At 46.0% G+C, this 26,357-nt stretch overlaps 3 protein-coding genes across 7 annotated transcripts; 2 read left to right on the top strand and 1 right to left on the bottom strand.

Annotated features, from left to right (window-relative positions):
- Window positions 1-1,413: 1,413 nt before the first annotated feature.
- Window positions 1,414-9,119, top strand: TMEM220 (transmembrane protein 220). Of its 5 annotated transcripts, none has more exons than XM_050714364.1 (8): window positions 1,419-1,567; window positions 1,744-1,773; window positions 2,669-2,729; window positions 4,683-4,806; window positions 5,632-5,691; window positions 6,488-7,367; window positions 8,309-8,473; window positions 8,943-9,119. In XM_050714364.1, the coding sequence occupies exons 1-6, from the start codon at window positions 1,481-1,483 to the stop codon at window positions 6,618-6,620; spliced, it is 495 nt and encodes a 164-aa protein (XP_050570321.1). In that variant the 5' UTR covers window positions 1,419-1,480; the 3' UTR covers window positions 6,621-7,367; window positions 8,309-8,473; window positions 8,943-9,119. The 5 variants fall into 5 exon arrangements, with proteins under 5 accessions (XP_035417788.1, XP_050570321.1, XP_050570322.1 ...); XM_050714365.1 differs by having other exon boundaries at window positions 8,202-8,473; XM_035561895.2 differs by lacking the exon at window positions 8,309-8,473 and having other exon boundaries at window positions 1,414-1,567; window positions 7,169-7,367.
- Window positions 7,305-20,736, top strand: LOC118255583 (protein SCO1 homolog, mitochondrial). The gene is made up of 7 exons (XM_035561902.2): window positions 7,305-7,367; window positions 9,555-10,352; window positions 10,501-10,591; window positions 14,456-14,653; window positions 15,605-15,697; window positions 15,813-15,928; window positions 19,801-20,736. Exons 1-7 carry the CDS (start codon window positions 7,305-7,307, stop codon window positions 19,927-19,929), a joined length of 1,488 nt encoding a protein of 495 aa, XP_035417795.2. The 3' UTR covers window positions 19,930-20,736.
- Window positions 7,823-10,076, bottom strand: ADPRM (ADP-ribose/CDP-alcohol diphosphatase, manganese dependent). The gene is made up of 3 exons (XM_035561892.2): window positions 9,512-10,076; window positions 8,910-9,026; window positions 7,823-8,424 (listed from the first exon to the last, which is right to left on the bottom strand). Exons 1-3 carry the CDS (start codon window positions 10,074-10,076, stop codon window positions 8,138-8,140), a joined length of 969 nt encoding a protein of 322 aa, XP_035417785.1. The 3' UTR covers window positions 7,823-8,137.
- Window positions 20,737-26,357: the final 5,621 nt, after the last annotated feature.

Genomic DNA, 26,357 nt, shown 5'->3' with positions numbered 1-26,357 from the left:
CAGAATCGAAGGGGTTGGAAGGGACCTCGAAAGATCATCGGGTCCAACCCCCCTGCCAAAGCAGGTTCCTTAGAGCAGGCTGCCCAGGTAGGCGTCCAGACGTGCCTTGAATATCTCCAGAGAGGGAGACTCCACAACCTCCCTAGGCAGCCTGTTCCAGTGCTCTGTCACCCTCACCATGAAGAAGTTCTTTCGCATGCTGGTGCGGAACTTCCTGTGCTCCGTTTTGTGGCCATTGCCCCTTGTCCTATCCCCACAAACCACTGAGAAGAGGTTAGCCAAATCCCTCTGTCTCCCACACCTCAGGTATTTATACACATTGATAAGATCCCCTCTCAGTCTTCTTTTCTCCAGGCTGAACAGACCCAGGTCTCTCAGCCTTTCCTCACAGGGAAGATGCTCCAGGCCCCGTATCATCTTTGCGGCCCTCCGCTGGACTCTTTCCAGGAGATGAAGGAAATGATGAGGAAGTACTGTTTTTCTGACTAGTATCCCTTTTGTTCTCCAGACAATACAAAAAGACTGGATGTCTTCTTAAATATAAAATGAATCCTAGACTATAGGGTTGTTACAAAAATAGTGATTTAAATCCCAGTCTCCTGGCTGGGAAAATAAAAAAAAAGCCTCCTTTTATCCCTGACTTGCTATTCCTCTCCTATACCTGTGGTTCTTCGACATCATCAAATTTCCAATCTGTGATACCCAGAGCTGTCTCCGTTCATGGCTTTTGGGAGAGACAAGATGCCTGTGAGAAGCTCACTGGGAATGACGTCTTTCTCTTCTGTGATGCCAGCTGTCAGCAGGCTTAGTTATTTCTACAACAGACAAAAAAAAAAAATCCTGTTTCAGATACCTGCCACCAAGATTAATATAACATATGTGAATCTTTCTTCCCGGTAGGCTCTGTAGGCAAACACAGACGTGGCTGTGGCTGAGCCGGAGATGGGCATAGCTACAGCATAGCTCAGGCAGGGACCACAGGGCCCCTCTTGAAGGGCTTATGCTTTTGCATAGCTACTTAGAAGTCTTACTGCATAGGTTTTTCATGTTTATTTCATGGGACAAAGATCTAATTTTCTTCCATATAGGAGTTTTGCAGAAACATGGCCATGATGGTGTGAAGGAGTGTCTGAACATCTCTAGCTCAACATGTCACTTGAAGCAGGATTATCACCAACACCAGATCAGGTGAGCAAGCCTCAGAAATCTCCAAGGCCAGCGATCGAACAGCCTGTCTGGCGACCTGGGGCAGGCTGCACGACCCTCCTGGTGAGGACGAAGGTCAAAACCTTCCAAGCCCAACCATTTGCGCCCCCTGCCCTTTCGTATATCATCTGACTCTAGCGAGCGGAGCGTGCCCCCGCGCCTCTCCTCCGGCCGTCCCCTCAGGGCGGCCGCAGCCAGCCCGGCAGGCGGGCCCGGGGCGGTGAATGCGCGGCTTCAGCGGCCGTCCCTGCGCAGGCGGAGGCTGGCGCCGGCCATGGCGGGCGGCAGCTCGGCGAGGCGGCTGTGGCAGCTCTGCAACCTGCTTATGGCCGCCTTCTTCGGGCTGGCGGCTGCCGTGCAGGTGAGGGCAGCGGGCGAGGGCCTGGGGCTGCCCTAGGCCGCGGTGGGCCCGGGCTCTGGTGCGACCTGAGGCAGGCCGGGGCCCCCACACTCTGCTCCCCGCCCTGTCCCGCCTGCCGAGCCCGGCCCAGCCCGCGCAGAGGTTGCAGAGGCTCAATGTGCGTTTCCTCGCTGCAGGTGAACGACCCCGACGCCGGGCTGTGGGTGGTGAGTACGGGCTGGAGCGTGGCGCAGGGCAGAATGCAGGTGCTGCGCTCTGCGGGGCTGTCTGCTTGGGGTTGAGGCTCAGCCCCCGGCGTGCAGAGCACCAAACCTCTGGTTCTTCCCAGCCTGGGCCCTAGGCCTCCTGACCTTGTCACCACCAGGTCTCCATCATCACCTGTGCTTGCCTTAGCTCACCTTCTGTCACCACTGACCTCAGCAGGGACCCTTGAGTCTCAGAAGAAACCTAAAGAAAACTTGCATCTCTCTGCCCACTCCTGTCATTCTCAGGCACGGGAACAGCCACCAGTGGCCCTGGATCAGTGTGAGCAGGGCTTTGAGCTGCAGGGCCCCGGGGGGTCTCTCTGTACGTGTCAGGAGCTGCTGGGTGGGTGGGGATCATACCTGTCCTCTCCATGTCCATGCACACCCCGTACATCCCTTGTGCAGGTGAGCCCAGCTGGTAGTGGCGGGGTTGGGACGTGGCAGCAGAGGCTGCTTCTGCTCCCACCCAGCACAGGCAGAGGTCACGGTGCAGGGGGATGTTTCTTACAGGGGCTCTCCCTGGGGACCACACTGCAGCTCAGGGCTGGTGCAGCGGGCTGGTTGGGCAGTAAGAGCTCAGGTAAGCCTGAAGCCCAGGCACAAGGGCTGGTGCTCAGCTGACCGTCTCACAGCTGTGCTGTGCAAGGATTTTGGGTGGTGAGTAAGGAAGCGCTGGCTTGCTGCTGCACTCAGAAGAGCACTAGCAGTACCAGGGCATGCCAAAGGGACAGAGTTGTACGGCTGTTCTGTGCATCTGTCAAACTGCTGTGGAAAAGAAGTGCTGGTATGGGTTACTGCTTCTGTTTCCTTACCTTCATAAACTTTGCTGTAGAGTATACTTGTGTTTCATTAACAGGTTGTCTACTTGGTGCCGGCTGCCCTTACGCTGCTTGTTGGCCTTAGCCCTTCAGTAACAGGTATAGTATTGGTGTGTAAAACAGAATCTCTGCTCAAATTTTGCCTCCAGAAAGTTTGTTTTCATTGAGTCACAGATTAAGATCAGGCTGCATGCAAACATGTCCTGCTACCTTTTTTGAGGGCAGAAAGCTGTGGTACCTGCTTCTACAAAAGCTGGTCATTGCTTTAGTACTTGTAGTTGAACTTGCTGTGAGCAAACGCAGGAGCCCTGCATAAAGGCCTGCTTCTGGGATGATCTTATCACTGCACCCTGGTTTAAGCAGTCATGGAATAAGTGGAGCACATGGAGCACAAGTCTGGGAGCACATTCTGAACCTGTCTCTGATGTTGACCTTAGCACATAGTCTAGTCAACATGGTTTCCCTGTTCCAAAGCTGTGTTTTTGCTTATCTATCTCATATAAAAGAAATTAAGCTCAGTGCAATGCTTTGAAAGAGCTAAAGGTCTTGTTTAGTATCAAGCATTAGCTGTAATACAGCTGCTCCAAAGAGCGCAAGGGCAGTGGTGGGGACACTCAGTCTATGCTATGACTGACTTCCCAACATTGCACGCTGAGGGCTAACACCATATGATGTGTTGAAAGAATTGGTCAGATCAGATTTGGTCCAGGATTCCGGAAAATTCATTTTTTTGTGTGTTTTAATCCAGTGGAGATAATTTTTAGATGACTACTCTTGATATACCCAAAGTGACTGTTTTAGCTGGGTGAATACTTAATCTGGATAAACTAAAACCATACTTATACCAGAAAGAAAAATCCTCAAGAGTACATGTTGTTGTCACAAACCACGCCCTTACACTGTCTCACCATTCTGGGTACCTTAGGCACACAAAGCGGCAGCATTCATAAAACCAAAACCCATCTGTGATGTTGAATATTTTGGAGGAGGTTTATTTGTGTGGTAGGTGTAGCCTCAACATAATGGCATTTGGTTGGTCAAGAGAATTTGCAAGTTAAACTTACAAATTTGTTACTTGCACCATGATTTCTAAGAAATAAAATAGCACAACTGTTGTGTAATTTGACATTTATGTAAATTCAACAAGTGATATTTATCATTCATGTCCATGGAAGACTCTGATTCAGCCTCTGCAGAGATGCAGTAAGTTCAGTTTACTGTAGGATCAGTTATGAAGTTAGGTCATACCAAGTTCTTGAATTTTGGCAGCCCATCATCTTTAACGCTTTCCCGGAGGGGTCAGTGACTAGGAAAGGCTACTTTTTACTTTGTGGTGTTTGCTGATGACATTGTTGGGATCAGATGGAGCACTGCCTGTATCATTTGCTCATCTCTCTCCCATGAGCTCTTGGGAATGAACATGGTAAACCGGAAAAATCTGTGGGTCCATTCAGATTTTTCACATCTCTTTTTCTGTCTTTAAAACATCAGTCCCCAGCCCACAGGCAGAGATGTCAGTGTTCGTCATGATCACTGGTGAAAGGTTAGACAGAGGCTTATCAGGGAACCTGAAGGACGGAGCTCCCTGCATTGTGCTGGTAGCTCACTGGCGCTGCTAAGGGTTGGGAATCACTCCCTGGAGCCCTGGATCCTCCAGGAATGTGGTTTGCACTCGAGAAGGGACATTCCTTTTGCTTAAGCAAACTTCCATTTGTAATCTGCCTTGTCATCTTCTGTGCATATTGAATGCTGGAGCCTGCTTCATTTGCTAGGGCGATTAAGAAACTTTTCTTTGAGGCACTGCTGCCAAGAGGTTGCATTCCTAGGAAAACAAGACCCAAGCCCACTAGCATACAAGTCCAACGGCACTTTCTAGAAGGTTTCCCTGGTCATAAAGATGCTGGTATTAATTCTGTCTTCCTGCCTGAGATGTATGTGCTTGTTGTAGGCATCTGTTTTTTAGCAGCTCAGTTGTTTTTCAGTTCATAGGGTTGTTTTTCAGTTCACTTCATGGTACACTGCAGTTCCTGCCAGCCTATTTTTTTTTCTCAGAAAACGCGGTTTGGAGAAGTCTCTGTGACCTTCATTCTGCTGGTTGTATTTTTGGAACCATTGCTTTGGCTTGTTCTTTGTTTGCGTACACTCAAGGAAACATTTTGCATGAAGAGGAAGGCAGGTAAGTAGTGAATTTTCCCTGCGTGAATTTGGTGTACCAGGCCATCTCCTTCTGGTGGGTCACTTTGATAAGGTCATCTGAGCTGTTGCAATGATGGTGTCAGTCCAGGGGAATCAACCTAAGGAGAAAGGATCACAGAGTTACAAAGTTACAGAGTTACAAAACAGCAATTTGTTGGACAAAAGAACTGAAAGGTGAATCCTAATTATGCCTGAATCCTACCTGACTGGGGTAGCAAGATTTAATTGCGGGGGCAGTTCTGGCTTTCAAAGACACAGCACTGGTACTGTGAAATAGCTTTGCATTCTGCTACTGGAGCTGTAGAAACAGGATTTCGTGTTAAAAACCTTTGAGGTGATACCATACCCATGCTTATCTGTCACAGGCTGCTGAGTCCTCTGAATTGCTGGGGGTTGAGAGGGAGAGAGGATTTTGCACCTGGATAATCATTTGGTTGTTTGCTGGGTGCTTGCTCAGTATAGAGGGGAAGCAGTGGCAGGTAGTGCTTCTGTTTACAGATGAATATTGGGATGTTGCTTCGCTCTGTATTGAGGGAAATGTGCCACAGAATGTAAGTTTAGCAGTGGAACAAAAGTGGAAGCAGGAATTTCTGCAGCTGTATAGCTGGATCATGTGTGTTTGTAGATTTGAGCTGGGAGACAAAGTTACTTAGTGTAATTATAATCCTTGTAAAATATATTGAACTTCTCCAAAGGGAGATAGCCTGTACTTCATCTATTTTTTTTGGAGGAAAGTTGTATTTTTCACAAGCAAGCAGATGTTTGCATTATTTTCTGATCTCATTTTTTTGTTGTTGTTTTTTAGAGAGTTATTTGGTCTGGTGATTATTACAATATGGATGAGTCTTTGTCGCAGTTCAGTAAAGTAAGTTTTTCTTAATCCACTTGAATGTTCATATTTAGTGACCAGCTTCTTGAAAACATGTAGGTGATTTTGGCTGCTTGTTTTTCTATTTCATATTACTGTCTAAACCTTAATCCTGAGCACAGTAGTAGTTGGTGCCTGTAGGATCCTGCACAGGTAGAAGTCTGAAGGGGGATGGGGTGGGGGGGGTGGGAAAGAAAGCTTAACAAAACATTTTTTCCTGCTGCTTCTACCATAGTGAGCAGGAGGCACATTCCGTTTTTGTAAAAGGACAGCATGCTCTTTCTGTGGAACAGGCTAGTGAACATGAGCTAATGAAACTGCTAATGAAAGCTGCAAAACCATTTCTGCTCCCAATTTACAGAACTTTCCAGTGAGGGTTTGTGTACCGTGGTCTGCTGCATCCTCCCAGTGCAGGCAGGGATGCAGGCAGAGCTTTCCCCTCTGGCCTCTTCGGAGAACTATGCTACAGCAGTTTTACTAAAGTAATTCCTGTTATCTGGGAGCATGAAAAATCTCAATCTTCCAAACAGTGCTTTGTACTGGCAAAATATACACTGTGCTCTGGGCAGAGTGCTTTTTTTCACCTGGTTTATATAGCCTGAGAAAGTGGCAGAAAACCTTTCTGCTGGCACATGGTACATCTCCAGTGAAGGGCTCTGTGGGACTCTGCTGATGCAACTACAGAAGTTACATTACAGCAGCCAAAGGCTCTCTGCTGTCTTTAGCCAACCACAGCAACATGAGTGGTGGCAGTCAGATTTTAAATAGCGCTGTTGCATTTGCTTCATTGTAGGAATCCATTGGGTGGAATTCATCTGACTGCTGCAGTCTTGGTCGCTCTCTTCCCCTTTGTTTCATGGCTGTACATTTATGTGAACAAAGAGATGCGAGAATCTTGGCCAGCACACTGTAAAACTGTGATTTAATTAGGTGGGAAAATGTACATAAATATTCTGACCTTAGTGCCTCTGCTTTTTGGTTCTTAATGAAAGGTTAGTATCAGTTTGATAGGACCCAGGAATGCCTTGTTGCTTCCAACAGTGTAGCTTCGTGTTCGTCAATAGGCACCAGGAATAAATTGAAGAACATTGTCAAATCCGAGTGGAGAATTTTTCTATGGAAATTATTGTTCAGCCTGCTTCTTCACATGTTTTCAAAGCACTGTTGACCTGATGTGTGTTCCAATGTTAATTATTCAAAATATTCTGGCATCCCTGGTCCACACTCTCCTCCCATGTTGTACCTTGGGAAAGCTACTGTTCAGTAACATAAGGGAAAAGTATACCAATCACTTTGTTTCAATAAATGACTTTTTATAGCTGTAAAACTTCCAAGGTATCCACCTGGATAGTCCACTGAGATTCTCTGAAAGATTAAGCAGTCTGTATTTCTGTTCCTACACTAAAATCTTATGTGTAAAATCAATATATCTAAATCAATGTTTTTATTATCTTTGTGATTACTGTTTTGACAGAGTAGTAAATTCTATTTTTCTAAAGAAAATCCAGTGAAAACTTCTTTATTTTCTGTGAGATGCATGCTTGACTGCCACCAGCAGACATAGTCACTGTCACAACTCGCAGAATTTCTGGTCCTGGAAATCAGAACCCATGCAGCAACTCAGAGACAGTAACCATGCTCCATCATCACTAATCCTGGAGAAGAAAGCACAGGTGAGTGTGCTGGACACTCAAGCTGGCAGGGTGTGAGCCAGCATGGGTTCAGATGCAGCACAGCACCATGCTTTAAGTCATCCCAAGTCAGGGCTTGTTAGGTCGATACTGCTGCAGGCTTACATGGCTGGGCACACGTAGATCCCAGCTGGTGTATCTGCAGCATTACATGATGCCATAGTCTTCCTGCTTTAATTTATATTATTTTTATTTTTAAGCTTGGGCCTCCCTGTGCTGTGTTCTGACATAGCATAGATGGTGTCCATTTTTCTTGGGCTTTTCTTTTTTAAAAATTACTTGAGCTTTTTGAAGCAATGTTAAGTCCACAGGGTGGACTTTTCTACTAGACTCAAGACATACAAAAATGTAAACGCTTCTACGCAGGTACAATTTTGCATGCTTTAAATCTGACATATATAATATATAGAAATCAGAAAAAAAAAAACACCAAAACACCGAACAACTAGTGATTTTTTTTCCACAGTATGTAACAATCTGTTCAAGATTGGGTGGTTCAAGTCAACATTCTGCATTCAAGTATATTTATTTCAGACACAGTTACTGGCCTTCTCTATTCTCCAAGAAGAAACTAAGTCTGGTTTCTTACACAAGTATAATTTTTAGAATTCTGTATCTGAGAGAAAAACATAAGTTAAAGCTGTAAGGATCAGCTGTGTAGATCTTTCTACAAGCAAAGAATATGCTGGATCCCATACTTTTTAGTCTGACTACTTCCTGAAGAACAATTTGTATATGTATGCTTACCGTTTTTAGAAATACATAACTCTGTCTGAAATTCTGCCCCTTCCCTTTAATACCATTTTATCATCATAGACATAAATAGTTCCAAAGGCGTTGCTTTCTGGTGGAGTTTCAATAATCCCCTCCAAAGTCAGATGATGAACACCATGTGAGTCTAAACAATAGCCACCATCATGCAGGTGTCCTGCAAGAAAGCAGACGACGCATTGATGAGAGTGTATGACAGAAAGCGCATCTTCGTAATTCCACGCTAAACAAACTTTGTCTGAAGCATCTGGATGAATGGGCAGATGACCTGCAGATGAGAGGGAAAGAAGAAGAGTTACTTAAAGCACATAACAATGGTCAGTGCAGACCCCTCCATCTTTTGGGATTCTCTATAAACGCAACAGAGTCACTTTGGTTTACAGCCCAGGGAAAATCGGAGCATCTGTAGAGCTCTAGTATTTCATTTCTTTCAAATATTTTTCATTTTCTTCTTTATGTATATCAGAATATTAAGTCTCCTCTCAGCAATACTAAGTGATACTGCAAGATCACTTCCGGTTTGTCACTCAGTCTAAATGAGTATGTTTAACATACCAAACTCTGCCTCCAGACAAGCTGCTTTCATTGGTGGGAAGTTCAGACTTCTACCTGTACCCAGCAAGCTCACCTGAGTCTGAGACAGGATAGCTATTCTCCAAGTTCACAGGTTACATACGTACCTATGGCACCATATGTTTTCCTCAGTTAACTTACAACTTTTATTTTTTAATTATATCCCCCGTATCCACATACCCATAACTACAACTTTTTCTTGGTTTTCATCAGAGAACTTGAGAACTTCATCGAACCAGTCCAGCTGGGTTTGGCTAAATCCTCCATTAAACTCTACAAACTGAGGTTCTTTGAGCCCTGCAATGAAGAAGAACGTTAGGCATACGTGCATACACCTGCTGTAACTTCCTTATGTACTTTTACTTCTGTAAATCTACTTATGAGAAATGGTTTATTCTTAGAGCTTCCTTTTTGTACATCTCGGATCAGAACCGCAGCCTCCTCGGACAGAGGAGAGAAAACAGTTACTGTTGGGGTGGGGGTCGGCCATATCGCACGCACAGCGTTTCCACTTGTGTCCCTGCATGCTGTCGCGGCTGGGGTGGCCTCCGCTCGACACGGCCGCAGCACCCGCGCTAGCAGGTAGGTGCCTTCCGTGCTGGTGCCGCAGGACACGCGACGCGACACGAACCCATCTAAAAAGCCTCAGAGCAGCACGACAGGTAGGGGGGAAGCGCCTGCATACGCCCAGAGCTCCGCCCGGCTCACTCCCGGCCGGAGCCCGGGGACAGGCGCCGGCCCCCCGAGCACCGCCCCGGTGTGAGGCGCCCGGCGGGACCTGCCTGCCGGGCTGTTGAGGTTCTCGTTGGGGTTCTTCTCCCTCAGCCGCCGCAAGGACTCCCGGTGGCGGGGGCTGGCCGGGTCCCTGCCCAGCACGCTCAGGTCGTAGCCGTCGAGCAGGACGAAGCGGAGGCGCGGGGCCGGGCTGAAGTGGTAGGCATGGCAGTCCCCGGGCGGCCCGGCGGGCGGCCCGGCGGCGGGGGCGGCGGCGGGGCGGCTGTTGAGGCCGCTGCTTGCCAGGCGGTTCCGGCAGAAGTTGTACAGCTCGTGGTTGCCCCAGGCGTGGTGCACCGGCACCGGCAGCCGCCGGAGCGCCGCCAGCACCCGCTCCAGAGCCCCCTCGGCCGCGCCGCGCCGCGCGTTGACGCCGTCGATGCAGTCGCCCAGCTGCAGCACGAAGGCGAGCGGCGGCTGCTCGGCTGCCCACGCCTCCACGGCGGCCCGCAGCAGGCGGAGGCTGTGCCGGTAGTACCGCCGCCGGCGCCCCCAGAAGTCGCAGCCGTCCTCCTCGTCTGCGTACTGGATGTCCGCCACCACCCCGAAGGAGACGCGCGGCGCCGCCTCCATCGCGACCGCCGGGGCCGGAAGGGGAACGGGAAGGGGAGGGACGTGGCGGGCGGCAGCATGGCGGTGGCGCTGTGCTGCTGGCGGCTCTCGCGGCACTGGCGCCTCCCGGCTGGCGCCCCTTTCGCGGCCCTGGCCTGGGGGAGCGGCCGGGCGGTGCGGCTGCCGGCCCGCGGGGCTCTGCCCGTGCCCGTACCCGTGCCCGTGTCTGTGTCCGGCAGCCGCTCCCTGTCCCGCCTGCCGCCGGGGAGCGGCCAGCGGGCGGCCCCGCAGAGGAGGGTGAGTGGGGGCGCCGCGGCCGGCGGGCGGGGGGCGCGGGCAGGATCCCCCGGAAGGGCCCCCGCGGCCCCGCTTCTCCCGGCCTCTGCCCCGCGCTCCCCCCGCCGGGCCTCCGGGCCAAGGCGCTAAAAAGCTTTTTCTCCAGTAGCTGGTGTCCTGGCGGTCGCTGGTGGCCACCTTCATCGTGTGCGGAGGGCTGCTGGTGGCTATGAAAAAGATGAAGAAAACGAAGGAGGAGAGTGAGTGTTTGCACAGCCCGGTGATGTCCCCACAGGGTGGGCGGTTGTGTCCTGCTGTTTCTTGCCTTTTTCCAAATTGCTTCTTGTTAGGGCAAAAAAGCATTCAACTGATTTTACTCATTGCAGTATCCAGCTGTAGTTAAATCTGAAGTACTTTTATACCATAGGCTCATAGGACAGTTTGTGTTGGAAGGGACCTCAAAGATCACCTAGTTCCAACCCCCCTGCCATGGGCAGGGACTCCATGAGGTTGCTCAGGGCCTCATCCAGTGTCGTCTTGAACACCTCCAGGGATGGGGCATCCACAACCTCTCTGGGCAACCTGTTCCAGTGCCTCACCACCCTCTGAGCGAAGAATTTTCTCCTAACCTTTGATCTAAATCTCCCCTCTTTTAGTTTAAAACCATTTCCCCTCATCATGTCAATATCTGGTTGAGCAAAGAGTCACTCCATCTTTTTTATAAGCTCCCTTCAAGTACTGGAAAGTTGTGACGAGGTTACCCTGGAGCCTTCTCTTCTTTAGGCTGAACAGCCCCAGCTCTCTCAGCCTTTCTTCATAGAAGTGCTCCAGCCCCTTGATCATCTTTGTCACCCTACTCTGGACCCACTAACAGCCCCACATCCTTCTTGTGCTGGAGGCCCCAGGCCTGGACGCAGGACTCCAGATGGGGCCTCACCAGGGCAGCGCAGAGGGAGACAATCACCTCCCTCCCCTGCTGCCCACCTCTCTGTTGATGCAGCCCGAGATGCAGTTGGCCTTCTGGGCTGCAAGCGTGCACTGCCAGCTCGTGTCAAGCCTTTCATCCATCAGAATCCCCAAGTCCTTCTCTGCAGGGCCGCTCTCAGTGAGTTCTTCCACACTGTGCTCATGCCTGGGATTGCCCTGACCCACGTGCAGCTCCTTGAACTTGGACTTGTTGAACCTCATTAGTTTCATGTGGCCTCACTTCTCTGGCCTGTCCAGGTCCCTTTGGATGGCACCCCTTCCTTCTGTTGTATCAGCTGCACCACTCAGCTTGGTGTCATCTCCAAATTTGCTGAGTGCACTCGATCCCACTGTCTATGTCATTGATGAAGATATTAAATAGTACCGGTCCCAGGACAGACCCCTAAGGGGCACCACTCCTCACTGGCCTCCACCTGGACATAGAAACATTGACCACCACTGTCTGGGTGCGACCTTTAAGCCAACTCCTTATTAACTGAATGGTCCACCCACAAAATCCATCTCTTCAATCTGGAGACCAGGATGTCATGTGGGACCATGTGAAAGGCCTTGCAGAAATCCAGGTAGATCACATTGATCGGTCATCCTTTGTCAACTGATGCAGTCACTCCATTGTAGAAAGCCACCAGATTGGTCAGGCACATTTACCCTTGGTGAAGCCATGCTGGCTGTCTCAGACCACCTCTTTGTCTTACATATGCCTCAACACTGCTTCCAGGAGAATTTTTTCCATGATCTTGCCAGGCAAAGTTGAGGTTCACTGGTCAGTAGTTCCTCACGTCCTCCTTTCTGCCCTTTTTAAAAAAAGAGAGTGATGTTTCTCTTTTTCCAGTCACCAGGGACTTCATCTGACTGCCAGGACTTTTCAAATAGGTGGTCTCCAACCTGCTCTTCACTTACAGTGGGTGGGACTCTGCTCCCCCAGCCTCCATCTACGGGTTCAGGAAAATGAACGACATGGGAAGCCTGACTGACAGTGAAGACTGAGGCAAAGAAGTTGTTGAGTACCTCAGCCTTCTCCATGTCTGTCATTACCAGTTCATTCTTCTCATCTATCAGAGGGGGTACACTCTCCTTGGCCTTTCTTTTCTGAGCAATGTACCTATAGAATCCCTTCCTGTTATTCTCTGCATCCCTTGCCAAGCTCTGTTCCATCTGTGCCTTGGCTTTCCTGATCCCATCCCTGCACATCCGGACCGCATCCCTGTACTCTTCCCAGGCCACATGTCCCTGCTTCCACTGCCTGTGCGTTTCCTTCTTGCACCTCAGTTTGACCAGCAGGTCCTTGCTCAGCCATCCTGGTTGTCTGCCCTCCATGCCTGCTTTTTTATGCAGGGGGATGGAGAATTCTTGTGCTCTAAGGAAAACATCCTTAAAGAGTCTCCAGCTCTGCTCAGCTCCTTTGTCCCTAAGGACAGTGTTCCAGGGGATCTCAGCTACTAGGTCTTTAAATAGCTTGAAGTTTGCTCTTCGGAAGTTCAGGGCCCTGACTTTGCTCTTTGCCAGGCCTGTATTCCTCGAGATCGCAAACTCAACCAGGGCATGGTCACTGTGGCCCAGACTGCCTCCAATCTTGACCTCTTTAATGAGCTCTTCCATGTTGGTGAGCACCAGGTAAAGTAACGCTTCTCCTCTGGTTGGTTTGTCTAGTACCTGGACCTGGAAGTTATCCTCAATGCACTCCAGGAATCTTCTGGATTGCTCACAGCCTGCTGTGTAGTTTTCCCAGCAGACATCCAGGTGGTTGAAGTCCCCCATCAGGATGAGAGCGTGCGAGTGCGATGCTTCTTGTAGTTGAAGCAAGAATGCCTCATCCACAGGCTCCGGTTGATCAGGCGGCCTGTGGTAGACCCCAACCACAAGCTGTCCTTTATTGGTGTGGTCCTTAACTCTCACCCATAAGCTCTCAACCTGTCCGTGGCTGTTTCTCAAAGGCAACTCTTCCCAATCAATTCCTTCCCTAGTGTAGAGGGCAATACCCCCTCCCTTCCTTCCCTATCTATCCCTTCTGAAGAGTTTGTAGCCCTCTATTCAAATGTTCCAATTATGTGATCCATCCCACCATGTTTTGGTGATAGCAATCAGGTCATATTTGTCTAATTGCACCATGGTTTCCAATCCCTCTCGCTTGTTTCCCATGCCGCGTGCGTTGGTGTAGAGGCATTTCAGCTGGGCAATCAGTGGTATTGCGTTTCTAGAGCCCTCCCTGATTGCATTGGGACAGTTCACAAGTATTTCCCTGCCGTTACTTAGAGTGATAGTGTTCTCACGTATGCTTTCTTCGCTCAGAGCTGCATACTTTTCTCCCACCACATCTAGTTTAAAGCCCTCCTGATAAGCCCAGCCAGCTTACTGCCCAGAACTCTCTTGCCCTTTCTGGACAGCTGTGCCCCATCCAGCATCAGCATGCCTGATCCCTCAAAAGCACTTCTGTGGTCATAGAACCCAAAACCTTGGGCATGGCACCAGCCTCTCAGCCAAAATGAGAAAAAATTGAAATATTTTAAAATAGAAAAATAGAAAAATTAAAGACTAAGTATTTAAAAACTCTTATATGTGCTTTTGCTATTACTATTTACATTTACTTACACGCTACTGAGAGTAGATACATTATACATAAAACCACAAAGGGGAGAGGAGAAACTTGTCTTTTGTCATAGGCACAGATGGGGGGGTGGGGTTTCTTGGACACCTTGGTTTTTAAGTCCATGACTTCTGCGTGTGTTTCACTATTCTGCAGTAACTGCTTATGTTTTTATTTTCGCTTTTTTTTTCATGTTCATTGAAACTCAGAGATAGTACAACTTTTAGGATATATTCACTTTGTGAAGGATGACAGTTTTTCGATTTCATACCAACTCGGGCCACGTACCTGTCTATCTCATGTACCTTTGATGATAATATGACAATCAGATGATGATTTTATGAGATTAGAGATTATTACATTTCAAATGAAGTTATCTCTGGCTAAATTTGGTACACATTGTCTAAAATCAGACACACTGCTTGGAAGTCTTGTCTGTGTTGGACTTGTACACAGACTTCTCACCCAACTCCTGATGGCGTCACAGACTCTCCTGTGGGTGGGGACAGGGATTGTGGCATGGAAGTTCATGATCTCTTGTTGTTTCCTGTAGAGCTGGAGAAAGAACGAAACCGAGGCATTGGGAAACCGCTGCTGGGAGGGCCCTTCTCACTTGTAAACCATGAGGGACAGCCCAAGACCAACAAGGACTACCTCGGCCAGTGGGTGCTGATCTACTTTGGCTTCACACACTGCCCTGACATCTGCCCTGATGAACTTGAGAAAATGATTGAAGTGGTAGATGAAATTGGTATGGGAATTCAGTTCACAGAGCCATCTTTTTTATAGGAGGCTAAGGTTTATTGTGGTAAAATGTTGCATGTGGTAATAAGTGATGATCTGCTTTACAAAATGCTAATTAATATTCAGTAGTTGAATTAATTGCTCAATGATATATAAATCAATCTTCCAGCCACTAGGATCTGATGTTTAGGACATGACAGCACTGACCTTTCTGGAACAGAGAATTTCTATTTAATAAAATATGACAGTGGCAGGCTACAGTGGAGGAGGTTACAGTGCCATTGTAGACTGCATTTTTGCCAAGAGGTTGTAGGGTATATTAGGCACTTTTTTCCTCTATTTTATTAATTCTGATAACAAATCTTTCTGAGAGTCTTTTCTGAAAATGACTGCACTGTGAAACAGAGGTTGGGGGAAGGGTATGTGGAAGAGATGTTTTTTCAGCCTACGCTCTCTGAAGAGTTGCACAACAGGGATAGTAGGGGATAGTAGGAACCAAGCAGGTGGCAGGGTTGACTAAAATGTAGAAAATATAGAAGAAGGTATGAGTGGAACGTGAGGGAAAGATCCTGAATCGTGTCTTCATCTGGCCTCTCGTTCCATCATCACAGGTGTGCTTTCAACCATTGAGCCTTCATCTCTCTACTTTGCACTGGCATTTCCTGCATCAGAGCCAATTTGTCATTTGTCCTAAGCAGGGCACACAATCCAGCTAGGAGAGCTGGAAGTGTAGCTGCACCCAGCACAAGCAGAGAGTGTTGGTTTTCATGGCATTTGTTTCTTTCAGAGTTTGTATTATATAAATTAAGGTACACAAAATGGCCTTTTTACTTTGCCACTTAGGGTGGACTTGGGTGGATGTTATGGTAACTTGCCTGTGACCTTGTTTGAAGGGAGAAAAGGAAACGACTTTCAGCTTGCTAAGAAAAATTGTAATTGTTAATGTTTCTGATTACAGATAGAATTCCATCTTTGCCTAATCTGACCCCACTCTTCATCACCATTGATCCTGAGAGGGACAATGAAGAAGCCATTGCCAGATATGTTAGAGGTACCATTTTTTTTCCTACATTGATGTCTTATAACATGTAATAAAGAGTACTGAAAAGGAGGATCCTGATAGGATTCTTTTCACTGAAGTTTCTAAACAGCTTCTTTCTCTGTAGAATTTTCTTCGAAGCTGATTGGATTGACTGGTAGCAAAGCACAGATTGACCAAGTGGCCAAAGCTTACCGTGTGTATTACAGTGAAGGTCCCAAAGATGAAGACAACGATTACATAGTGAGTAAATATAGGGTGTTTACCTAATGAACGACTTTGGTTAAGAACAGGATAAAGATTTTAAACAAAAGACAGCTGTTGTAATCTTGCTGAAGCCCTCTGTGACAGAGGCCTGTTGCACCTATGTGTTGAGTTTTAGAGGTCTCAGTCAGAATTGAGGCTCCCTCTTTACAAACTTAGAACCTCACTGAAATACAGCTCTAAAAGCAGACGGTCCAGTTTCTTCATGCAGAATACCATACAAGCTACCAAGCCTTGTGATGAATTGAACCTTTTTTTCATCATGTAACATTTTTGTCTGGCTGTTTTCCCGTGTGCTCCAAAGTGAAAATGGAACTGGGGAATTACGGCAATAGGAAGAGGAAGAAATGAGAGGAAAGTGAGTAACAACTTACTCCCTGCCAAACTGAGACCAAGAAGCAGGGTTTTCCTGGCATGACACTTGGATGATGCAAAGTCTGCCTGCAAATAATGTGGTAATCTTCCTCCTGTGTCAAATGACCTGGAAGAGAAAGCATGTTAATGCTAAAGTAAGTGGGAGTAAATTACATAGAGTGATAGTGGGAAAAGGGAAACTGAGGTTTATGTAAGACTAAACTGGGTAGTCAAAATCTTACTTTTTGGAAGTGAATGGGACTGGTTATAGGGGCTCTGAGCTACTGCCAAGGCCTTCCGCGCTTGCCACATCCCGAGCAGACTGGAAGAGTGAAGTAGGTTCAAGTGATGTGACAGGTGAGGATACACATTACATGATCATGTTTTCTTCTTTACAAGAACTGAAGGGCATCAGAGAAAACAAAAAACAGATTCTAAAGGAAAGGTGATGTTTTTCGTTGAAATGAGCTGGTGAGAAGTGTAATCCCTTGCCGCAGATGCAACTGGTAGAAGTTTACATGAGCCCACAAGGAGACTTGATTATTCTTTGAAAAAAAAAAATGAAATGGATGTAATTTATGCTTCGCTGAGGAGGCTTGTGAGCTAAAAATGTTTGGAAACTGGCAGATAATGTGGGGAAATAGCATTTTCTGGGGCCAGTGCTGGTTTTATACTCTTCTTTAAAACAACCATTTTTTGCCACTATTTGAGGTAGAATGCTAAGGCAGATTGTTTTGGGTCTGATCCAGTAATTCTATTCTTACTCTGGTTTAAAACTACCTGACTGCAGCAAATAAATTATGCATGTGGACAAAAAAACTGGTGGAACAGAAAAAGTGATACATAGAAAGAAAAAGTAAAAGCAACACATGATCTCAGTAAAGAGAGTCACAGTGGTAATAGGCACTGATCTGGGTTACTAAAAAGGGTGTGAAGTGGGACATTAAGGACTGGCTTTCACTTATGGGCAGCTCAGAAGCTGCAGAAGTGTGTGTCTTAAGATACTGTATTTGTATGGAAGGAGGAGCTCAGTGGGGAAATTTAACACCAATTTTAATCAATCTACTGTCTGTCTGAAGATACTGCCTAAAACAGACTTATAAAACATGGTTGATGGGGATACAGGAATGTGTTATAGGAGAAGGATTGGCAAAGGATGTGGACTCAGAAGAGGGAAAGAATCTGTAGAATCTGACATTAAATGAGTAAATAGAATCTGTGAAAAGTTGGAAAGAAGCCACAAAAGCTGAAGGAGGGCTGCTGTTTATGAATTAAACCACACATAAATTCTCACAAACCACACCTGGTCTTCAGCATGATCATAGTGGGGAAGTACAGGAATCTCACCAAAGAAAATAATTGTTAGATGAGAGCAGCTTCAAGGGAAGCTGGAGGGTGAAACAAAAGAGGAGAATGTGACTAGAGATATAACAAATTATGAGGAAGTTTTCATGGTCCAGAGGGAACAGAGCTATGCTGTGCTATGGTTGTGCTAAGTACCTGGGAGCCTTGTGAGTGTGCGAATAGCAGAAGAGGACATTGAGGAAGAAAGGCTCATGAATCGGGAGCAGGAGAGCAGCCTAAGAGCTTGAGTCGGGTGTGGTGCCACAGAGGAATGGTATGCGCGTGTCTCTACAGGTTTTGTCACAGGCTTCTGCTTTTGATAGGCAGTGAGCTCTCTGTATTCAGTGCAGGAAGGCCAGAGGATGCAGGTCTCTCTGAAACAAACTGGAAAGAGGATAACAGTAATAGCAAATCTGGGAGGGAGAACTTGAGTCTGTTTTTGTGTCTACCTGTGACTTATCCAGGTAATTATTACTCTAATTCCTTTCATTAAAGATGGATTTTTTTCTACATTCTGTCTTGCAAGGACTGGTCTTGCCAGTCAGTGACTAAGACTGATGTAGGAGCGAGTGCTGTGTCCTCTGCATGCTGCTGGGAGGTGGGGAAGAGGTCCAGTGCAGCCAATTATTCTCTGCTTGTTTTGACTTGAGAAGAATATTGAGATGAATATTTAAGAAGTATGTTTTCTAGTTGTCTATTTGCATTGTTCAAGTATTATTTGAATATTACTAGTTCCTATGTAATAATTTCAATTTTCTAAGTTTTAATGCCAGAGTATCTAATTTTATTCTTTATTCAGTTGTTTAGAAGATTGCATTTAAAATCAGATGATGACCTCATGTGCATCCATACAGTGGTAATGGGGCAGACTTCATGCACAGCTTGGAAAAACAGTGATCTTTCGCACATGAACAGCATGCCCTCCTGACTGTACTTAATCTTCCAAAGGCCAGGGAGTTCAGATGCTCTGAGCAGGCTACCTGTATTTTTTTTTGTTAGTTTCCAGTTGAAGGGCTATAGGATCTGAATTATGATTCAGATCCTTTTTAAAAGGTCCTGGTACTTGATTATATCTTGAATATTTGATACTCTAAAGCAATATATTTCAATTAAACATGTCAATAGAACTTTAAGAACCATTACTTTGATGACAGAAATGCTATCAAATTTAACATGTCCTTTTAGCTTCTTATGCTGGAAATACCCACAGAATTTCTTGATTTCAAACACAGACATGGCCTTAGTACGTGAGTATATCTCTTATATAGTGAGATATACTCATGTGAGTATATAGTGAGTATATCTCATATATTATGTATTCACTGGTGCAATCACAGATTCATGGCCTCTATTTTCAGTATATTGTCTTTACTCATAAAGATGCTGTCATAGGTGTAGACCATATTTTCAGTGGTGTATTTAAGGCACTTAAAATGGAATTGCTTTTTATATAAATCCAATTGGAATACCTCAAGCATTCAAACAACAGTTACTTTTAAATCGGGGCGGGGGGGGGGAGCTATTTCAAATTCTTTCCCGCTATCTCTGCTCAGACCCCTTGTGATATTTGCAGTTACCATCACATGGAGACAGTAGAGGGAGCCCCCTACCAGCTCATGGTATTTATCTGTGTATCAGCTCCACTGTGTGTAACTCCTGTATCCTGGTGATGCTCTCGGTCCTTTTGTTTGCACAGACAGCGAACTTGCTTGAATGAAGCATCTCCATTTATACTGGATTTACATGATATGAGCAGTAGGAAGCCTGAATTGTGGGGGTTGTGGAGCATGAGGAGAAGTAGAAGAAAACCGGGAAAACTGAGGGGGAAAGACCACTAGACTGAACCTTCCTCATGTTTTCCCTAGTCCTATCTGTGCTGAAGGAAGGGTGCCTGCAGCTTAGGGAAGATTTTCCTGTATACAGTATTCTTTCATGCATCCGGAGTATGTAACTAGTTTTCTCCATTTATTTTGTTATGTAGAACAATAAGAGGTGACCAAAGTGATGCTAAGGTTTTCTTTATCTTACTTTAGCTTGCTGGCAAGAAGTCTTGTCAGACAGCTAATTGAAAGGCTGAATGGGGTACTGTTACTGCTGACTTTGAGAGATGTGCAGGATCTTTTTTTACTAAACAGTGATGTGCTTTCTTGCAGGTGGATCACACAATAATAATGTATCTCCTTGGGCCAGATGGTGACTTTGTGGACTATTATGGACAGAATAAGAGGAGTGCTGAGATTTCTGCTTCTATTGCTGCACACATGAGAAAATACAGATCGTAAAACACAAAGTTTTCAAAGATTGATGGTGACATCAGCTGTAGATTTGGCTTGAATTGGGCATTGTATTCAGTGTTCACTCAGAAGTATACAAGTGTAATGTTCTCTCACCACATGCCTCCTTTCTTCCAAATAAGAAAGGCAACAGCACTCCTGCAAAATACCATTATCAAAAATCCATATACAGTCTCCCCCATGGATATTTGCAGGGAGATCTGGGCTACAGAGTGAAATTCAGGACTTCTTGGAAACAATCTTGGGAGCAAAAGAGAAAACATTTCATTTCTGAAGAACACCTGTATCGCTTGTAGAATTAGTTGGTATCTCTTGGCCAGACATCAGCAAAGGATGGTTACTTGAAAAGCCGTGTGGGTCATTGCAACCCCAGAGGACCTTTGCCTTTTTTCCTGCACTGTTTTGTTTTCTGGGAGAGACACTTACAATATTGTAAAGAGAGAGTCCTTTATATAGGCTGAGAAGATGAAGAGCATTGAAAGCATCAGCAGCTTCCATGTATGGGATCAGCCTTGTAATGTGACCTATCTTCCTCGTTTGAATGCAGAAATGAAATGATTTTTTTTTTCTTGGTGTTTTCTCCAAGCAAACACTGATAGCTTCTATGGAAATGAATAATGGGTTGCAAATAGATTTTTTTCTTGATCTAAATAATTTTATGTGTAGTCAGCCTGATTGTGTTTTGTTGAATAATGAAGTGAGGAGGATGATGGGCATCTGTATCCATCCATAGGACCATCAATCAGATAAATTTTATGCAGTGCATCATTTGAAAATAAAGATTGCTTTATAGAATTATCGCGTTCTAAGCTTTGCAGGAATCACCTTCCAGTAGAGGAAAGAGTGACTGTAGTGTGTGTCTGGTATTCTTCTGCACACAGGGACAACATTAGAAGAGACCCCAGCCTGTATCACCTGTTTTTTAGTGCTAGAGGGGTTTATGCAAAAAAGGGTCTCATTTCCAGAGTGATTGTGAGGCGTCTGTTTTCTTTTCTTTTTCCTTGGTTTAATGATACTCCATTATCAGTCAAATCAGACTTCTGAATGCTGGTCAGACCTCATATACTTAATGTGTTTTATCTCTTTTCCGAAAGTAGTGTTGATCTATAGTGGTACAACTCATTTCATAAGTTGGATGTGCTCGTTTTTGTGCTAGCTCAACACCAGAAAATGATCCACAGGACACAAAAGAAAAAAAGTTCTCAATGCAAGTCACAGTCACAGCTGCACACAAGTGCTACTGCTGGTATCATTGGCATTCTTCTGAGGGTGAGGTGTGGAAGAGAAAATTGCTGTGCAGAGGCAAGGTGCAATTTCTATGGTAAATTTCCATCTTTCCAAAATCCTGAAAAATGGTAAACTTACGAGGTCTAGAGCAGTTATAAAGTACTGTAGTCTAGGGCAGTTACCCTATATTATGGTGAGTTCCTGAGGGTATCGGGAAGACTGTTATGATGGAATATGTTTGAAACTGCACTCTTATAAAGCTCCGCTAAGGAAGGAAGATTGCTGAAGACTCGAGATGCGTTTTATTTTATTTGCCTCTCAGATACTGGATATATTAAAGGAGGTTTTGTTTTCTGTTTTAAAGGCTCACCAAGAACTTTTGTGTTTTGGTTTACAGTGGGAAATTTAGTGTCTTAATAATATTTAACTCCCTTTTCCCCCTGGAAAGAGTCCAGTGGAGGGCCACAAAGATGGTACGGGGCCTAGAGCATCTTCCACATGAGGAAAGGCTGAGAGACCTGGGTCTGTTCAGCCTGGAGAAAAGAAGACTGAGAAGGGATATTATAGATGTTTACAAATATCTTAAGTGTGGGAGACAGAGGGACGTGGCCAACCTGCTTTCAGTGGTTTGTGGGGACAGGACAAGGGGCAATGGCCACAAAATGGATCACAGGAAGTTCCGCACCAACATGTGAAAGAACTTCTTCATGGTGAGGGTGATGGAGCACTGGAACAGGCTGCCCAGGGAGGTTGTGGGGTCTCCTTCTCAGGAAATATTCAAGGCCTGTCTGGATGCCTACCTGGGCAGCCTGCTCTAAGGAACCTGCTTTGGCAGGGGGGTTGGACCTTATGATCTTTTAGGGTCCCTTCCAACCCTTACAATTCTGTGATTCTGCTGTTGAGTTTGCTGTTGCTCTTCTTGTGCTGGCTGTTTTGATTGCAGTTAGCAAGAGGGGTAGCTTCCAAAGGAAATTTCACATGCTAAGTCACATTTCAGTTAGAGGTCATGTCAAATCCAAGGTGTTACCAATAATATTAGTGTCTGTGATGAGTGGCACTGGCAATAATAATTTTGTTTTCATAGAGTGGCTGCAAATGTCAGCATCGTTTCTAAAGAGCCTTATCTCACCTTTTATTTTTTCCAACAATCCTGGAGGTAATTTATGTTCAAAAACTTTCCTTGTAATAATGATTTTGGCACCTTCTAGCTCTTCATTCCTTTGTCCTTGTGGCTGTGTGCACGTTCGTCTTGAAGTTCACCTGCTGGTGATAGTCCTGCCTGAAGTGGAAAGCTGGACTGGAGACCTCTGGAGTTCCCTTCCAGCCAGCTCTTCGGCGTTTCTGTGAAATTAGCCTTGATGAGACCAGGAAGTGCACTCAGTGGTGTGAGCCTCGCTGCTCCAGAAGAGCACATGTCCATTTGAACCACAGCCTCAACTATTTATGTATACAGAAGAATTTACAATAGCGTATTCTGGAGATAATTGACCTGCTTTTTTTTTTCTTTTTTTTTTTTTCTTTTTTAATCATGACCTTTACTAGGGAAAACCACCTCCTTTTTGAACTTCTGATGCACTTGTTTTAATCATGATTATGCCATAGAATACAGCATATTAAGGTATAGGAGGTGGTAAATTATATTTATCTGCTCATGTGAGAAAAGCAACCTGGAAATATCACTGACCTTATGGGTCTCAGTGGCCCAAATGTCTGGCCACGCTATAAGCACTCTATCTCTAGTAGGCGAGTTGCACGTATTAACTAACAAAAACCAGCAGTGAGTAGTACTAGCAGAGATGGTGTTTTGAAGCACAGACCTGTTGAGCTCTTTGAATCCTCTCCCTCATGCTGTTAGGCCCCAAGGTCTTAGATGATCGGAGAGGATATTTAGTCTGCCTCTTAAAAGTCTGCTTGTGTTTCTCTTGATTACAGCCAAGTGCTTAAGGTATCCCATGGAGGAAAACTTAATACTATAATTTGAATCTTTACAGACTGAAAAGGTTCGTAATACACATTTTCCAGCCATATCTGTCATCTGATAGGAATGGGGGAGACATCGTTTCAAGCTAAAAATGCAGCAGGTTGATTGTGGAGCTTAGGGGGATAGAGCATGTGTTTATAAACCCCGGTTCTACTTAATTGACCACTAAGGAGTGGAGTGGTTCCTATTTGCTGTGTGTGGTAGCCTACAGGAATACAGCCTGGTCAGCTCTCTGGCAGTGTGTGGGCGTCTCCATCAGCAGTAGCCACTGAAATGCCAGAGTTGAGGATAGTGACACGTGGGGTTTCTTCCTGCCATGCCGGTGCACAGTGTACTGGAACAGCCTCCCTTTGTGCTCAGGGTCTCTCATCACCTTCTGTTTTTCACAGGGGAGTACATATGAAAAATGTGGCAGTTTCCTTGAATCTTCCCCTAGAGCACTTTGTGCTGATGATACTTGGCATATAATGGAAGCTGATCTAAAGGGACTGTTTTTGCAAAAATGGCATGAATGGGGCTAGGTATGTGGATTGCTTGGCACAATGATCATCAATTGATTCTGGTCAGTTGTTACCAAAGTCAGGAAAAAAATATTGAAAAATTTGTTTCAATTCCTGAAAGATTGCTGGTAAATTGCTGTGAAATGGCTACTGCTTACTTCTAACATCTGTGCAACAAAAACTGTCTCTGTATTGAAGTCAGAACTGCAAGATGCTCCCTTTTTATTTATTTTTTTATTGTTGTATGACTCAGTGTTACATCTGTGATGCATTTTACATTTACCAGATACTTGGTTTTTGGACAAAACTGTTATTTGTTGGTAACGCTTTCAGGACTATATTCTTTTTTGACCACTGCTGATTTATTTATAGCTATGGAGTCTCCTGGGCCAGGCCCCTACCCTATCTCTTGTTATTCTGTTGCTGCACTTCTCTACACAGACAGCATCCTTTGTCTCCACTTCTCAAGGTCTTTGCCAACATATCAGGCCTGTATTTCTTTATATTACATTAGTATATAAGTCATAAATACCTTACTCTGCACAGAATAACTACTTGTTACTACAGTCTGTGTAAAACCAGGCTTGTATCAAGCAACAATGAGCAAAAATAAATTAGCCAGAACCCCCTGCTATCACAGCTAGGCCAAGCTAAAGCTGCCAGGCTGTCAGTCAAAGTTCAAATGAGGCAAGCTTGCCAGGCCTCTGTCCTGAGTCTTTGCAAACTCACTACAAAGCCTGTGGGCTACAGGGCATCAAGGATCCCTCTGTCTACGTTTATTACCCTGAAGCTAATTTGCAGCTGATTCCTAGTACAGAAACAAATGTAAATTTCTGTCTTCTCTCAGAAGTTTTGGCGTAAGTATCACGTCCTTTAACTTGCTTCATGCACTCTGAAAGGCAGAGCCAGCTATCTAACTAACAGTAGGTTGTGGCAGACTGGGGGTCCTGTGGGAAGTGCACAGAAAGACAGGATGGAGAGGCAGGCCTGTGGGCATGTCACTGCACTCCTGCACGCCAGCAGGAGCTGATGTCCTGATTCTTTCTGCCTCTTGAATTGACCCTGCCCATCACTTTCCCTCATTTTTTCACAGGAGCCACGGTGTGTGTCAAGAGGGAAACTTTCAGAACTCTTTTTTTAAACTAATATGTTACTCAGGCAACTGTTAGGCTTTCACTGTCCTGCCTTGGTGACAGCAGGGTCTTCCATGGGGCCTTGAAGGACTTTCAGAGGCGGAGCTGGCTTTGCCTGCTACTTGTGGGTTGGAGAAGCCTGTTTTCCCAGGGCTGGACTGCCCAGCTGCAGTTTCTGTCCCTTCGAGTTTTGTTTTTTCTCAGTACTTCTCAGTCTTTCACTTCTACAAGGAACATTGGTGTTTCAATGGCAGAACAAATTCTTGCTGGCACCCCTTCTGTTCTGCAGAAAGGGCTGAACATAACATGGGAGCCAAAGGCAGCAGGAGGGAGTCCTTTCCTCTGCGCACTAGGAGTCATACCCTGTGTAGCTGAGAGACACAACTCCAAGCTCAAGTTGGTGGAGTGGAAAATAGGGTTGTTTTCTGTTCTGAGAGCTTCTCTGAAACCATAGAAATGGTGCACTGCCATAAAAGTCCTTCCAGACAAAGAAATGAGAGAGAACTAGAAAGAGTTGAAGGTGAGAGCTGCTGCTTTGCAGGTAGGGTCTGCCTGGGCAGGAGCACCGATCCTGTGGGATGCAGTTTTTGAGTGCTTGCTCTCCCAGGCATTGTCCTGGAGCACAGCTCTGTTCCCCGCATGCTTCAGGGAACCAAGGGCTGTGCAAGGAGGAGGCTGAGCTGTTCAAGGAGCAGGTAGGGCACAGGCTCAGTCAGAGAAAGACAAAACTGCACTGTCAGGAGCAGAGATATTGAGCAAAACTATTTGACCAGAAGAGATCACTGAAGGTGTGAATTCTTGCTACCTCTGGGAGGAGAGGTGGTGTTATAGAGCGTTAGATAGCAGAAGGAGGTGCGCCTAGGCTGCTTGCTGGAGCAGTACCCTAGTGATGGTGGGAAGCTCTCAAGTTGGAGTGATCTCCTCCCAGTTTCATCCTTCTCCTAAGCTGGATGCTCCTGTGCATGTCCTTGTACAGCACCCACCACAGCGGGCTCTGGATCCACGCTTGGGCAAAGGTGTGGCCCTTACCCTGCTGCCCTGAGCTCCAAGGGAGGTGTCCAAGCATCTGAACATGAGTGCCTACAGACAGTAGCTGCAGAAGATACAGTGAAGGAAAGGGAATATGCCGGGGGACTTGGAGACCCTTTCTCAGTGTATGTCCAGTACTACATCTGTATGAGATACGGTACAAACTCCTTTACCACGAGCTCATCATACCTAAATGCCCATTAGCCTGGAACGCAGTGCCTGGTCTGGAAAGGGGGAACTCAGGTGTGGCAGAGGAAAGATGAGGACGTGACTCCTTGCTTGTGGCTGCTCTGAGCACTGGGCTGAAGGACAAGGGTCCTTTCTGTGGGTCTCTCCTATGGGTTATCACCAGGACTATAGGTTTCGCTTGGCAACTGAATTTGTTGGAGCTTGGTGCTGTGAAGGTGAGTTTCTTACCTCGGGCAAATAGGGAGCCCTGGGTGCCTCATGGACAGATGGACAGACAGTGGTAGAGTACAAGCCTGGCAGAGACAAAACTGTGAGCTTTACTCTGTGTGCCCGCATTACACCCAGCCCCAGCCTGCT

Source organism: Cygnus atratus, chromosome 18, assembly GCF_013377495.2.
Source record: "Cygnus atratus isolate AKBS03 ecotype Queensland, Australia chromosome 18, CAtr_DNAZoo_HiC_assembly, whole genome shotgun sequence".
Taxonomy (NCBI): domain Eukaryota; kingdom Metazoa; phylum Chordata; class Aves; order Anseriformes; family Anatidae; genus Cygnus; species Cygnus atratus.
The sequence above is the reverse complement of the archived record's forward strand: the minus strand, read 5'-3'. Positions and strand labels throughout refer to the sequence as shown.